This window comes from Equus przewalskii, chromosome 7, assembly GCF_037783145.1.
Source record: "Equus przewalskii isolate Varuska chromosome 7, EquPr2, whole genome shotgun sequence".
In the NCBI taxonomy this organism is placed as follows: Eukaryota; Metazoa; Chordata; class Mammalia; order Perissodactyla; family Equidae; genus Equus; species Equus przewalskii.
In genome coordinates, this window is record NC_091837.1 from 21796587 (window position 1) to 21812252 (window position 15666).

At 52.9% G+C, this 15666-nt stretch overlaps 2 protein-coding genes and 1 long non-coding RNA gene across 6 annotated transcripts in view; 1 reads left to right on the top strand and 2 right to left on the bottom strand.

Annotated features, from left to right (window-relative positions):
• Positions 1 to 1798, bottom strand: part of ALDH2 (aldehyde dehydrogenase 2 family member) — a 31774-nt gene extending 29976 nt beyond the window's left edge. The window contains exon 1 of the mRNA XM_008525678.2: positions 1477 to 1798. Within this exon, the coding sequence (XP_008523900.2) occupies positions 1477 to 1602 (126 nt within the window). The 5' untranslated portion in view covers positions 1603 to 1798. The remainder of the gene's footprint in view (positions 1 to 1476) is intronic.
• LOC139084732 (uncharacterized) lies at positions 1777 to 15535 on the top strand. The gene is made up of 2 exons (XR_011542403.1): positions 1777 to 2154; positions 11789 to 15535. It is a non-coding gene; the product is annotated as an uncharacterized lncRNA (long non-coding RNA).
• Positions 4817 to 15666, bottom strand: part of ACAD10 (acyl-CoA dehydrogenase family member 10) — a 51204-nt gene continuing 40354 nt past the window's right edge. For 3 of the 4 annotated variants that reach the window (XM_070628866.1, XM_008525675.2, XM_070628865.1), the window contains 8 exons: positions 12035 to 12175; positions 11184 to 11321; positions 10960 to 11050; positions 9905 to 10063; positions 9060 to 9232; positions 7125 to 7268; positions 6202 to 6279; positions 4817 to 5605 (listed from right to left, as the gene is read on the bottom strand). In XM_070628866.1, coding sequence (XP_070484967.1) covers positions 5465 to 5605; positions 6202 to 6279; positions 7125 to 7268; positions 9060 to 9232; positions 9905 to 10063; positions 10960 to 11050; positions 11184 to 11321; positions 12035 to 12175 — 1065 coding nt within the window. In that variant the 3' untranslated portion in view covers positions 4817 to 5464. The remainder of the gene's footprint in view (positions 5606 to 6201; positions 6280 to 7124; positions 7269 to 9059; positions 9233 to 9904; positions 10064 to 10959; positions 11051 to 11183; positions 11322 to 12034; positions 12176 to 15666) is intronic. The other variant, XR_011542391.1, reaches the window with a different exon arrangement.

The window sequence follows — 15666 nt, forward strand, 5'->3', positions numbered from 1 at the left end:
GACGCCTCTCCCTTGAGAATATTTCTGCTTGATCTTTTTGATGTTCAAATCTTTCAAGCAGAACTCCTGGTTAGGCAGCCTACCAAGAGAGCAGCAGCTGCTGCTTTGTGTTATGCAAAGAGCATTTTATTTTACTTTTTGTTTTTATTATCTCGAAAATGATCATTTGTAACATTCCTTAAAATCACCTGGATGTGCCTTTACCCACCACCTATGTGCAGATTTGCAGCCAAACTCTGGGCTGGACAAGTGGATCCACTGTTGAAAGTAGTCAGCTAAGGGCGGGCTCTTCAGCATCCCACATTAGCAGTGACCCCTCTATTCCCAACCGGGGTTGCATCAAGAGCACCATGGAATGTTCTGGTTAGTGGCTGCCTCCTGGCAGTCTAGATGTGAACCCGAACTTTGCCACTGAGTTTGCAACTTTGCCCTAAAGTTTGCAATTTCGCAACTTTTGCCAGTCTTTAGGCAACTCACTCAACCTCTCTGTCACTCAGTCTCTTCGCCCAGTAAAGTGGGATAACCACAATGCCTACCTCACGGGGCTGGGGGAAGGATTCCACAGCAAAACACAGGTAAAGGTTAGAATGGCGCCAGATGCAAAGCATGTGCACGGAGGCCAGGAGCTGTAACTTCTGCAAGAGCCCACACTCTGACCCCCTTCCCACTTGGAGAAGAAACTGAAGCTCGGAGAAGGACAGCAGCTACGCTTGTTACACAAACAAAACGAGCTCTTTCATAACCAATTTCCTTCTCTGAATTCGAGCACTTTACTCAAATTCAAAGATCAAAAGAGAGAATATTCCTAAGGCCTGGCTGAGCAAGAAATCGGCCACTGGGAATCAGTGTTATCCTGGAAAGGCTCTTCTTGGTTTGGTCAAAGAAAGCCAGCTCCTTGGAAGGCGCGGACACCATTTGGGGACTGCGCCCCGAGGTAAAGTCCCCGACCGTTGCCCAATCCCCAGCAGAAGCAGCAGCCGAGAGGCCTTGGCCCCAACTGAACTTTGGTGGGAAAGTTCCCCTCTTCCTTGTCTGTTCTTTCAGACTTCCTTGGACGAAGGCATGAGTCAAAGGGTAAAAGATAAGGAAAAGACAGGAAAATTCCCGCAAAGAGGGATTTGGATAGACGCGTCCTCTCGGTGGGTGACGGTGAAGGCCCTGAGCAGATACGGGGCGACTAAGAGGCCCGAAAACCGAGGACGCCCGGGGGAGGATGGAACCCCAAGAGTTGGCGCTGGAAAACCGGCGGCGGCGGACGCAGAAGTAGCCAGAGTCACAGCTGGGTGATGGAACCGGGCCTGGCGGCGAAGGGGCCAAAATGCTCGCGGGAAGGGACGGTGTGCGGAAAGACAACAGTAGCCAACCCCTCGAGCCCCAGCTGGGTAAACTGAGGCCCAGGGCCTTCCTAGCCGGCGGGCTCCGTACCCCGGAGAGGACAAAGCGCGGGCCGGGGCGGGCCGGGGCCGGCGGCCTCACCTGGTTGTAGAAGACCTCGGGCTGCTGGTTGGGGGCCGGCACGGCCTGGGTGGCGGCGGCCGAGAGGAGGCGGCGGCCCAGGCGGGGCCCGAGGCCTGCGGCGGCGAGGGCAGCGGCCCGCAACATGCTGCGGCGGGAGCGGGCGTGCGGGAGGCGGGTGCGCGGCGGCCGGCGGGGGTCACTGTGCCCACCGCCCCTCCCCGCCCTTCGCCGCCGCCAATGGGCAGGCGCGGGGCGGGACCCAGGGGGCGTGCCCCCGCCTCCCCCGCGCCACCGACCAGCTGCCCGCGGTGCCCCGCTGCCCGTGCGCGCGCCGCCGAGGGGACCGCGGGAGGTCGGGGCTGGAGGCGCCGCCCAGGCTGCGCCCGGTCCGCCCAGGCCCCTTCCGTGCCCCGCCACGTGTGTGGAATGCCCCGACCTCGTGGGTTCAGCGCACATTGGTGGAACCCCTAATGTGTGCCTGAACCCCTACTGCATACAAGCCTGAACCGGAGCGACCCTGACCCTGACTTGCGGGGCTTACACCCTTGTGGGAGAGACTGACCTTCAACCAAACAACGAGATGATTTCAGATAGTGTAAAGGGGTGTAAAGAAAATAAATAGGGTGAAGAGATGGTTGAGGCAGAGGGCACTGCTTTTAAACCCCTGGTCAGCAAGTGACGCGTGAGACCTGAATGGTAAGTGTCTTGTGAAGGTGTAAGGGAGAGCGTTTCACGGGGAGGGAACACCTAGTGCTAAGGCCTTGAGATGGGACCGCCCGGGCTGTGCTGGAGAGGGGGACAGAACGGAGTCCACTGAACAAGGGAGAGAGTGCTGGGAGGTGAGGTGGGCAGGGCTGGGGCAGGCAGGGTCTCTGAGGCAGTGGTGAGGAGGGTGGAACAGAGGATGTCTTGCTTGGTTTGCATCTTAAACTCATTGGTTTCTCATCCTGTGGAGGGTGGACTACAAGAGGGCAGGGGTGAAAGAAGGCTCTTGCAAACTGTTTTATTCCCCCCTGCAAGTCAGAGCTGGGCAGTGGGGATGCAGGGAGGAGTGGGAGGACACTGACTAAGAAGGGGCAGGTCTGCAGGGTCAAGGTGTGCATTTCAACCTGATAAATGTCAGCAACAGCCCGGGGAGGAGTGACTGAAACCTGGCAGGAGGAGCTGAGCTGCACAGAGAAGTGTCTCAACAGCAGAAAAGCAGAGGAAAGGATCAGATCTAGGCAGGACGTGTCTGGGGAGCTGTTTGAGGCTCCTGCCCCAGGAACTGAGGCCTAAGAGGTTGGCCAAGGCCCAAGATGAAGTACCAGACAAAGGTGTTGATCTGAGGTCTGAAGGAGACCAACAGAGTGTGTGTATGTGTGTGAGTTTTCCTTTGCTTTGCAGAGCTAATATGATATCAAACAGATATTGTAATAGTTAACAGAGCCCCTGAGGCCCCACATGACCTGGAACCTCCTACTCTGTCTGTTCCTCACCATGGACGTGCTGGGCTACTCCAAGGGCCTCTGCCTTTGCTGTTCTTTCTTCTGGAGCACCCTCGCCCATTCTGGTCATGCAGATCTGGCTCAAATGTCTCTTCTGCAAAAAGTCCCCTCCTGAGCCCCCAGTTCCTCCACCCTGGCAGTGTCTACCACCTCACTCACCGCAGTCTCGGGGCATCACCGCTTGAGAGGTGAGCTCCTTGAGAAGGGCGACTTTATCTGTTTTGTTTTCCTGCACATTCCCCAAGCCCTGCACCAGTGCCAGGCCCAGTGCTGGGGTGCAATCGGCAGTGGGGAGTGGAATTATTTAACAGAATTGGAGCCCCTGGATGAGGGGCTGCCGGAAGCTGCATCTCAGTGGTTCGCATTCTTCAGGCAGCGTTCACTGTCCTCCCTGAGTGCCTCCAGCCTTTGCAGCGGAGCATCTGAGGGAGACATGGGTCACCCCACAGCACGACTTGTTTTCATCCCTGCAGCTGCACCACCTAACAAGCAAGGTTAACCTCAGAGAATACGAGAAAAATTCTGAGGACCATGTGATTTTCCGGGTCACTGTCCCAAGGCACTTCCTTTTTTAAAACATCCTCTTCCCTCCAAAGCCTGAAGCAGGAACTCAGGCTGCTAGAACTCTCCCAGGGTTTGCAAAAGGTCGTTTGCTACTGTGGCTGGTGTTGTGACAGCAATTAGCTTGGGGGTTTGAATTTAACTTTACCTTGCACAAGCAACAAGCAGCTTGGTTGAGGAGGGCCTGCCTGCCCCAGACCGCTCACTCGGGCAAGAGCATCTGGGGAGCCCTTTCACAAGCCCCCGTGGCTCTCCGGCACCCTGAAGGTGTGTGGCCCTGGCTGCAGCAGGTGGGCACTCCCTCAGGTGCAGCAGTTCCCTCGAGCAGGTCGAGTGTGCAATGTGGCCAAGGAGGGGTGGTCCCCACCATCTGGTCTGACCTGAAATGGGCAGCTGTTGGCCACATCAACACAAATGATGAAATTAGCAGACTGGGTCCTAACAGCCAGAGGCTAACCTCCACATGCTGCCTGGGCTCACGGGGCACCCATTTCTTGAAGAACTCAGCTCAAGTAAGCGAGCACCTCTACTCTCCTCTGAGAGGAGGCTGCTCTCTAAATTGTAAGGCATATTGTCTCCCATCTCCCCTACCCCCAGTATTCTAAGAGTACAGAGCAGATGGAGGAGTGTGGAAGGTGCAGAGGCCCTCACGTACTGGAAACCTAAAAATCCTTTGGTGACATGTACATGAGCAGCGGTGAGGTGGCTGATTCAGGACCTACCAGGGGTCACAGCATCTGTGCCCCACACGTGTTTGGGCTGATGCCCTGGGCAGGACCCCAAGTGTGAGGAGGGAACTGATGCACTGAGACAGAGGGGCTGAAGTGTCAACCTTTATTCTCACTTCCTTTCATACGACACAGAACGTTCACAAAGTCTCTGAGATGCACTTTCTTATTCTTTGTGTCCCCAAAGCCCTTTCCAAAATAACGTCTTAATATTCTGTGTTGTGGACATTCAAATGAAGAAAATCAGAGGGCAGTGGCTTCGCAGTTGTGGTTTCATTCGATTTTCCCAGGAGCACTCCAGCCCTGGGTCTTCAGGTTGAGGCCCATCATGGCTGCCCCTCTGCTTGCTGGGGAGGGCCCCGTGGAGCAGGAGGCCCCTTGCATTGGGAGCAAGTACGGGAACACCACCCCAGCAGGGCTCCTAACATTAGTCCTGATTCCCACAGCTTTTCCACACTACGGCCAGAGAAGGGGGCATGGGCTGCCCAGCCCGACACTGAGAACTGTCTGGCTGCACGCCCAGCTGTGCAAGCAGTGCGTGATAGGTAGCGGAGAGACAGAAGAAAAGACCCAGAGACGGCGTACGAGACATATAGGTTTATTGGGATTTACTTACAGGGAGTGTCCAGCGGCAGCCAGCTGGACGGAACTGCGCACCACTACCGCGGGCAGGGAGGGGGCTGCTTACACAGGCTGGGGACACACAAAGGCCACGTGCTTGCCAAGAGGGGCCATCCCTGGTCCGGCCAGCATTCCCAGGAACAGTAGCTCATGTGGAGGGGCTGTGTTCCCCTTCGTGATGTTCTTAGAGTGAGATAAGGTAAGATCTGGGCTGGCCAGACCTGGATTGTTACAAATCCCAGTAGCTGGCTATCCTGACTGGAAGGGGGCCAGAAGGACACATGGCGGTTACAGGGCACAGAGACCAGTGCTGGGCAAGCGTGACCCTACAACACCGAAGACCAGCTTTCCGGCTTCAGTACTGAAACCCACTCAGCTCTCAGCTAAGCCCCCTCCTCTTTGCCTGAAACAGTAAACTCAAGGCTTCTTATAGAAATGTCTCCTGTGGGGACCCAAAAAGGTTGAGTTCACAATGACTGTTCCAGGATGCAGCTGCCAGGCAGGGTGCAAGAATCACACATACCATATAGGCCTTTCAAAGAGCATCATCTAAGGTTCTGGGTGTGGCCAGTCTGGGAGGGACATTCTGGCTCCTGCAGTCCTGCCGGTCTAAATGCGATGCTTCAACTCCATCTTGGCCACTGCAGCCCGGTGCACCTCATCAGGGCCGTCGGCAAAGCGCAGCGCTCGGGCCCAGGCGAAGAACTGAGCCAGCGGGTGGTCGCTGCTCAGCCCTGCTGCTCCAAAGGCCTGGCAGGTAGGGGTGGGAGGGGAGGAAGCTCAGGGTGAGCCCTCGTCCCCGAGGACCCCAGGAACAAGTGCCTGCTCATAATGGCTCAGAACAGCTCAGAAGAGCTATCTTCTTGGGGATGGCCCCTGACACCTGTGTGATAAGAATGTTCTGGAAGACTTCAAGGGGGGCCACACTTGCCATCCTGTGGACACCAGACTCCCTAAGTCCAGTCTGTAGGTAACTTCTGCCACTGGGAGAGCTCTCTGTTGAGGCCAGCTATTAAGACTAAGAAGGCGGCAAGCCTGCACGGTTAGGAGTCTGGGCTCTGGGTAATGAGGACCCAGGTTCCCATAAACCCGAGATCAGCTGCTTGCAAGCTGAGTGACCTTGGAAAAGCCACTTCATTTTTGTCTCTGTTTCCTCATATTCAAAATGGGGGCAGGAATGGGTCCCCCTCGTAGAGTTGTTCTGGGGAGGACGAGGAAAATCACACGCCCCATGAGTGTGCGACACGGGGCGGCTGTCAGACGTTACAGGAGGTTGGGGGCTGAATGCGAGGGAGTTCTGCATCTGTTGTACGTGGTTCAAACTAACCGGCAGTTCCAGTGCTCACCTGGATAGCGCGATCAATCACTCGGGAGGCCATGGATGGGGCCACCATTTTAATCATGGCAATATCTAAAGCTGCGGCCTGCGAAGAGGAGAGGGAGAGGTGGTTAGAAAGGCAGGCCGGAGGGCAGAACACTTGCAAGAACGATGAGTTCTACGGGGAGGAGTAGAAACGGTGGCTCAGAACAGAGACCTGAGGTCCTGCTGGAGCACACGCTCCACGAGGCAGCCCACTGCACGGCACTTCCCCAGCATCTGCGGGGACAGAGGGAGCAGTGGTGGTGACCGCGAGGGTGACTCAGGATGCGGTGACTAGTGAGCAAGTGCCTGGTCAAGGACAGATGTGGGAACGCCAAAGTCTTCCCAGATGATGGGGAGCATCTGGCACACACAGAAGGCGGAGGGGAGGGGCTCGTGCTTCAATCCAGGTCACAGCCAGCTCCGTCTCCAACCCGACAGTGGACCAAGGCCAGCCAGGACTCCGGGGAATGGAGGAGCGAGAAGGGACCCTGGGTTGTGGCCCTGGAGCAAGGCCCCAGAGAGGCTCCACCATCTCTGGCCCTTGAACGCCAAGCAACCGGGACTCTCAGCCTGGGTCAGTTGCCTTGCTTACTCTCAGTTTGCCTGGCACCTGCACCAACAGGGCCTGGAAGTCGAGGCTGGGGTGCAGCTGAGGCCAGGGGGCCATGTGGCTCCTGCCCCACTATCTTGGACCCGGAAGTTCACCAGGTCAGTAAAACAGAAAGTTCAGTCCTCTTCTGTTGTACCTTTTCCAGTTTTGAAAAGCTGCCCAAATAGTCCCAAGTAGAGTTGAAGCAAAGTTCCTAATGTCTCCACGGTTTGCCGAATGGGGAAGGAGGAGTCAGTGTCGATGGATTCCCTCACGACCTCAGGACGTCGCACCTGTGAGGCCCCTCGGCCTCCTACCTTATTTCCTGCCACGTCCATGAGGTGGGCAGCTTTCAGCACCAGCAGCCGGGCCTGCTCGATCTCCACGCGCGACTGGGCGATGTCAGCCAGGAGCGTGCCCTGCTCCACCAGGGGTTTCCCAAAGGCCACACGGGACTTCACCTGTGGACACAGGAGACCCGGCGAGAGGCGTGGGGCTGGGTGCCCTGCAGAGGAGGGGGCTGGACACACATGGAGTGGGCAGGAGAGGAAAGGGAGCAGAAGCAGGAGTGTGCAGCTCATCTGCTGCTTTGCCAGCTCTCTAGCCACAGGCAATTTCCAGGGAGAAGATCCAGACACAGACAACATTCCTGTGCACTGCGTGGCTCGTCCACGTGGTGGCTGCACAAACTACCTCCAGGACTCCCTTTACCCCAGGGATTCAGCCCGCTGTGGGCAGACCTGGTCGGCGGGCAGGGTAGCCCAGCATCTGGCCAAGGCTACTGTGGGAGTTAGGGAGTGACTGCGGGCGCCTCACGGGCGGGGGCGGGCGCCCTCTGCTGACCATGGCCGGGCTTTACGCCCCAGGATGCCCTCGGGAGCAAAGTCCAGGTGCCAGAGCCCCCTTGTGGACGACTGTTACCAACGGCCATTCTAGACTCTGGATGCCACAAGCAATCAGAAAAGGTTATAAGAGATCCTTTTTTTTCCCTTGTTTTTTTTTAACTGAAAACAATTATTATACAAATAATATATCTCATGGCAGGAAAAAGTATACATTTTCCCACAAAAATAGAAAAAATACAAACACTTGGTATCTCATCTGGTCACTTACAGTTAATATTTGGTGGGAATCCTTCTAGACTCCTTGTATGCAAATACATACGTAAGCGTTTTTACAAAAATGGAGTCATACTCTATATATTGCTTGGTAGCCTGCTTTTTTTCATTTAAGAGTATACAGTGGACATCCTCCCTCTATGCTAAGAAATAGATTTCTACAGCATCATTTTGGAATTTCACCACGTGCCCGTACCAGAGTCTACCTGACCAGGCTCCAGTTGTCAGCCTTATCTGTTGTTCCCAACATTTTGCCACAACAATAAGTCTGTGGTGAAGCTCCTAGTTTCAAATCACAAAGACCCCTATTAAGGCCCTTATGACCAAGTCCTATGAGGGAAACTGCCATGTCAGTGCTATGCCCCTTCTGGAGACTTCTGACACGTCTGGTCACAGCTCTGCAGCAAGGCTGGTCTGAGTTTCAATGCAGGATGGGGCTGAAGTACCACACCTGAGCCCTTAGAGAGGAGCATTTTATTTTTTTAAAAAAAAGAACTGGTCAGTCTCAACTTAAAAGGTTGTAAATCACAGATGGTTTGCTCCGTGCTGCAAACACATTGGCCTGCCTCTGTTCTTTGATAGTTTCTTCTGAGACATTTGTTTGGTCTCAAGGGTTTGCTTCCTCTTTATGAAATCGATACCACTGATTTGAATTACTGTTTCCAGCAATAGCTCTCTTTTGCATGGGCTGCCAACCATTGAGAGGGTCACATTAGACTCAAGTTTTCGGGACATGCTGGGGGAGGAGGGTGGCACAGGTTTAGATGCTGGGACCCCAGAGACATAAGCCACCAGCACAGGTGCTCCCTGGTATCTGATTTTTAAAGGTGAGTGAGTAGCAGGAACAGCCCTCAGCAGCCCATGACCTTTTGAACCTTGGAACCTTGCCCTCTGCTGCCGCAGAGCCGGGCCTTTTCCTTCTGGTCACCTCAACAGAGTGAGGTCCATTCTGTTCTGAATTTCAAACTTCAGCAAAGTAGCAGATGCAAAGCGAAGACAGGGCCACAGCTTCTTGGCAAGAACATCACCTTGCTTCACCTAAGCTGGCTCTCAGAAAACAGTTAGGATTTGAGGTCTGATAGCGAAACAGACAGCTGGTTCCGGGTCAGATCGGGTGCTGGGGGAAGCACTCACGCGGGCCTTCATGAGCGCCAGGGCCCTCTCCGAGTACCCAATCAGCCGCATGCAGTGATGGATCCTGCCGGGACCCAGTCTGCCCTGGGCAATCTCAAAGCCTCGGCCCGGGCCCAGGATCATGTTCTCCTTGGGCACGTGCACCTGTTCGAACAGCACTTCGCCATGGCCACCTGAAAGACCCGAATGGTTTCCCCTGAGCGATCTGCCTAGCCGTTTTCCTTGGATGTGTGTATCCCCTGCCTCAGTTCAGGTCATCCACTGGCAATATTCCTGCTCTTTAGTAACCTTCTAACTGGGACGTGGTTGAAGGGGGCAGGGGCAGGAGGAGGCTGTTAAAGATGGAAAAGACAATGATTTACACTGTCACACAAATGGTTGGCCATTCCTTTTATAAAACACAATGACTCCACCTTAGGCTGACACTCCCTAGTGGTATGTGACTCTAAAAATGTAGTGATCCCATGGGAACACTGAAAGTAAAAACTGAACATCGTTAGCAGAGAGGCCTTGTGAGGGGACCTCCAGGTCTGGAGGTCAGCTGTCCACTGGCATCTAGGAGAGGTCTGCACTGCACTTCCTGCCTCTCTCCTCTGTGGCCTCTTTCTCTCAGATTCCTGCTGATCTTCTAAATGTAAAGGAGGAAAAAAAAGTATAAATGCCTGTCTGGAATTTGCCTACATGGTTGATATTCACATATGGAAATCAAATGCAGCAGCATGTGGCCCTCCAAATGTCACATACCCTTAGAGGTGCTGTGTCCTGAGCTACAGCAAGGGCTGCCCAAAGCCATGTCCCCAGGCCCAGCCCCACACGTGAAGGTGAGCTGCTCCCAGGGGACTAACCTGGCGCATCGTCCAGCCCATACACCGTCAGAGGCCGGAGGATTTTTATCCCTGGGGTATCCATGGGAACCAAAAGCACTGACTGCTGCTGGTGGCGTGGGGCATGCGGGTCTGTTTTTCCCATAAACACACAGAGTTGGCAGCGAGGATCCAGGATGCCTGCCAGGAAAGGAGAGAGACAGACCCCCATCATCTGACGCCAGGGCCATCAGATCTCTTTACAGACGCAGTCCTGGCCCAGGAAAGCTGAAGCCAGAAAGCAGACAGAGCTCTTTAAGACTTCCCTTATTCAGCTAAGTACGTGCAGGTTCTTGACCAGAAATAAGATGTTGATTTTCATCCCAGTGAGGAATAAATCCAACACCATAAGAGCAATTTTTTAAAAAAGCACCATGTACAGTTGAAAACATAATTTAAAGACAAGAAGCTGAAAACTGCTACTTTTTCACTGGCAGCCTGTTCTGCTTTGTTCCTGCAGGTGGTGTAAACATAATGGCTTTGGGCACAGGCTTCAGAATCAGGCAAATCCTGAACTCGGGATCCCCTACTTGCTAGCAGGGGCTAGTACCTTCAGCAAGAGATTCAAGTCACTTCTCTGTTCTCGTGTCCTCCTCTGTAAACTGGGGATAATAATGTGTACCTCCAGGGGAGGTGTGGGGACTCGGTGAGGTCCACACAGCGCTTATGGAGGGCTCTACAGTGTTAATGTGTTAATGGCGGGATCAGCACTAGCTCTTCTGCTGTGGCACACCCAGTCTAGCCACTGAGGAAGTGACCTTCTGCCTTTCCAAAGGGAGACACTTAAGCAGAACGAAGAGAGTGGGGAGCTAATGAGAGATTCCTAGAGTCTGTCACATGTATGGTCATCCAGCAACCCACGTAGAACCTCTGGGTCTCCTAGGGTTGCTGCCTCTGCTGGGAGCACAGAGACAGAATCTCCTTTGCGTCAGCCGGGGAAACTGACCCAACCATTGTTTCCCAGACAACAGCAGGGCAGAGAGACAGGCTTATCAAAACAGACCTGCTGAAGTATAACTGAATTTCAGGCCAAATACCTGAGATCCACCACTTGTGACCATTTATGACATAGAAGCCTTCCTCCTCTCTGATGGAAGACTCGATGTTGGTGGCATCCGACGAGGCAACCTGAGTGAGAGAGTACATTCTGCTTAGAGCTGGCAAGGGTCCACGTTTGCTATGTGGCAGAGCCCAGATGAGGTCTGGGAAGGTCTGGCCTGATAAAGAAGAGGCCCTGTGGGTGGAGCCTCAGGCCAGGTACCTGGGGCTCAGTCATGGCAAAGCAGGAGCGGGCCTTTCCCTCCAGCAGCGGAATCAGCCAGCGGGCCTTCTGCTCCTCAGTGCCGTAGCGCACCAGAAGCTCCATGTTCCCTGTGTCTGGAGCAGAACAGTTAAATATCTGAAAAGGAGAAAAGGAAGAACCCTGAGTTCCATGTCCATATTAAAACTTCAAATACCTCCGAAGTGATGGACCAGGGCTCCTCCCAAGTCACAGACCCTTTGACACCATCATGAAAGTTCTTCCTCTTCCCAGAGAAATGCACAGACCCGCGACATTTTGGATATAGTAGCTCAGAGCACCTAAACCCCAGCCATGGACCTCTGTGGTTCAGACAAAGGAGACTGGAGATAGTGGGTGGGAGACTCAGGGAAGCCAGCCAGGGTCGTGCCTCACACGGCTCCCATCTTCCCCAGAAGACTCCCATTCTGAGCTGCTTTCTTGCTCTGGCTCCAGACTCATGCCTGTAGCTGTCCTCTCTCATTAGAAGAAGTTTAAGTTTGTATCAGTGCTCCTGAATCCCGTGCAAGCTAGAGGGAACCCTATCAGTGTAGGAGGGTGACTGTTCTTTTTTTTTTCTTTTGGAGGAAGATCAGCCCTGAGCTAACATCCGTGCCCATCTTCCTCTACTTTCTATGTGGGACGCCTACCACAGCATGGCTTGGCAAGCGGTGCCATGTCCGCACCCTGGATCCAAACCAGCGAACCCCGGACTACCGAAGTGGAATGTGCACACTTTACCGCTGTGCCACCGGGCCAGCCCCAAGAGGGTGACTGTTCTTAGGGAAGACTAGGATAGTCTCGCATGCTGAGGAAGACTCTAGAGAAGGTACCTCAGGGGCATACAGAGACATGCCCATGAGCTCACACAGATGGGCGTACTCGACGTTGGTCAGTCCTGCTCCATATTTTTTCTCAGGGTCAGTCTCCAAGGGTAGGAAAAGATTCCAAAGTCCTTCGGTCTTGGCTTTCTCCTGTCATGGGAAAACAGATCAGGGAAGCATAGTAGATGATTTAATTTTATTTTGGCCTGTGGAAAATAATGAAAGGGATTGGAGGGAAGAAGGTAGACAGCCAAAAATGAAGCGTGTGCCAAAAATAATGAGTCTCCACCGTCAGGCTGGATATAAAACCTGCAGATCTGTGAGTGGGATAAACACGAGTTGGCCCAGGGATGGCGAAGTCCTAGCAGTGACAGCAGCAATCAGTTCGCTCCCCGTCTTCATGGCCCAGACACCCCCACATAGCCCACGTTCCATCACCGTTAGCATTACTATTGTTATCATGACAAGTCTTCCGAGAACATGAGCAGTGAACACAGGAGACTGAAGGATCCTTTAGTACGCCTGATGGGAACCGGGCCCAGGACATCTGGCTGCAGCCTCTGCTGCTTTGATATGGTGCAAAAGCAGATACCCTGAGCCAGCTTCCTTTATGAGCCACAGCTTTGTTCCTGGCACAAGTGACCCTGGGTTCCTGAACGCAGCTCCTGGCCACATAACTAGGAAGTCAGGCCTGGGGGTCAGGAGCTCAGGCCTTCAGACAGACTGCCTGGTTCAGACCCAGCCCTTCCACACCTGGCGGGGAGACTGGTCAAGATACTGGATCTCCACGTCTCAGTCTCCTTATCTGTGAATGGGATGTGACCACCCGCTCCATCAGGACTACTGAGCTGCAGCAAGAGAAATGGACTGTGGCTTAAGTAAAGGAAACAAGGCAGTGAAAGTACAGGAGCTCAGATTAGAGAACGAAGCTCAGAACGGGACAGGAACCCGGCCAGCCTGGAGGATCGCGAGAGGAAAGGACACTCAGCGGTCCTGCTGGGGTCCCCCGGCTGTGGAATGGGTGAGTGCCAACTGTTTTCTGTCTTGAAAACACTGCTCACTCTTACAATTCCAGAAAGGGACAGTCGGGCTGGCCTAGCTTGGCTCACATGCCCACTTCTTAGCCAGGGAGGGCTGGGCTGGCACCTTCACTGATAGTTCTGCCATGCGGTATCCAAAGTGGGGGAGGGATGCCCCCAAATGAAATTGGGGTGCTGCTACCATGAGAAAGGGGAAGGGACACTAGGCAGCCCAAACCCAACCAATGTCCACAACACCCACCTCACTGCGCTGTTGTGAAAATTAAATAACACATAGAATATAAAGTGCCTGACATAGAAGCTGGTGGGCTGCACTCAATATTAGTGATTACGGATGTAATCATCATTACTTCTTCTGACTGGGAGGGTACCAGCTGGCCTGATGTTTGTGTTTGTGTTAAGCTAATTAGCTCAGAGTACAGTGACCAAGGAGAAGGGTGGATTAACTGGAACCAATAAAGTAGGATGGGAAGGGAGGAGTGGAAGCAAGGGAGTTCTGAGAAGAGGCAGCATAAGGAAATGAATAAAATCATCCTGAGGGATGGGGGGAAAACCCCACAGAATTTGAGCCTAGAAGATTGGGATTTGAATCCAGGTGCTATTATTTCTAGCTGTGTCCCTGGACAAATCTGTTTGCTTCCCTTTACAGCAACGTTAATAATGCTTACCTCACAGGATTTGTGAAATGCAGTGTTAATGGTCAAATACTTCTCTCTTTTTTTTTGGTGAGGAAGATTGGCCCTGAGCTAAACCTGTGCCCATCTTCCCCTATTTTGCATGTGGGATGCCGCCACAGTGTGGCTGACAAGCAGTACTAGGTCCGTGCCTGGGATCTAAACCTGCAAACCCCAGGCTGCCAAAGTGGAGCAAAGAAACCCAACCACTTTGCGACTGGGCCAGCCCCTTCTTCTCATTTATGGTAGTAATGACACTTTGGATTAAAAGCCATGAACTACAATTTTACCACTCTACTCCAAATCTTAGTTATCATTATGATTCTCATTCAGGTATAACTAGAAGTAGAATGTTCTCTCATCTAGGTTTTTTCTAGGCATTCATTTTAGAGTCTGGTGGCATTTGCTGCACAAGCGTTTGCTTTTCCAATGCTTCTGTGCCCTCAACGGGCTTATATCAGATGGGCGAGGATTAAGCATGCTGGCCAGCCGGTGGGGGAAAGGGCATTTCAAATGTAAACGATAGGAGCATAGATTGGTAAACACCTTTTTTTTGAGGAAGATTGGCCCTGAGCTGACATCTGTGCCCATCTTCCTCTACTTTATATACGGGACACCTGGCTTGACAAGTGGTGCGTAGGTCTGCGCCCAGGATCCGAACTGGTGAACCCCGGGCCACCGAAGAACATACAAACTTAACTGCTGTGCCACCAGGCCGGCCCCACTGGTAAGCACCTTTTTTGACGAAAACTTGGCAATATTTATTAAAACTCTAAATCCTCTCATTCTTGGACCAGTATTTTAAAAGAATTTCTCCTGTAGAAACAGTAAATGTACCCAGAAGTATGTAACAGCATTCGATGCACCTTGCTTGCACAGGATCCAAACCCTCTTCTTATTCTGGGGGACTCTGTCACTGTATAAATTTGTGGGGTCAAGGCCAAGTCTCCCACTGCAGACAGTGAAGGACAGAGACACCCTCCTTCTCTCTGCTTCCCGGCGATGAAGCTGTGGGCATGGGACCTACATCCGGCTAGCGGAAAAGTCCCACCACAAACTCCGCGTCCTAAGGAAGCATCCAGGAGAGGCCTCCCAGCCAGCTGCTCTTGGAACAGCCTTGGCCACGCTGCCTGGGGCCTGCCTTTCCTCGCCTTCTACTGTCTTCTAAAGCTGGGTCTTCCGCCTCCCTGTCCTTGGTAGCAGCTACACAACGTCCTTTGCTGCGTAAGTGACCCAGAGTGACCTAGACTGCCGACTGAGACACCCATAGCGTCCCTCAGCCAAAGGACAGACAAATTACAGTGCACCCACAAGGCAGAGCCCCTCAGAGATCGATCTCCAGGCATTGACCTGGGAAGGTGATGTATCATTAAATAAGCAAGCAGGAGATGCGAATCTACAGAACGGGTGCATGACAACATAGGAACGATAACAAGATATGTCAGCATGTAACAGGGGAAAGGAGCTGGGGGCCCCATTCCCCAAACTGTTGACAGTGCTCACGTCAGAGGGCGGAGAATTTGAGAGAACTCTTTCTTTCCATGTCATGAACTCTTTCTATTCTCGTCATGTTTGAGCTTTGGTTATTTTGCAATAAGTTTTGTAACTAGAAAAAAGGTTTGTATCTAGTTATCTTATCTGTAACTAGATAAGATTTTTTTTTAAAAAGCAGACGATGGTTGCATCATAGGCAAAATATGTGCTAATCCTGACAAAGAATAGCAGGTTTTTCCGTTATCAGCTAAAGTGGTGTCACCACGTGTCACCAGCATAAACACAGTTTACAGTTGATTTGACCTTTTAGTTTTGATGTTGTGGATTCTTTGAACAGCAACTTTTTTATTTTTTGCTGAGGAGGATTTCTCCCTGAGCTAACACCCATGCCAATCTTCCTCTATTAGTATGTGGGCCAGCACAGCATGGCTGC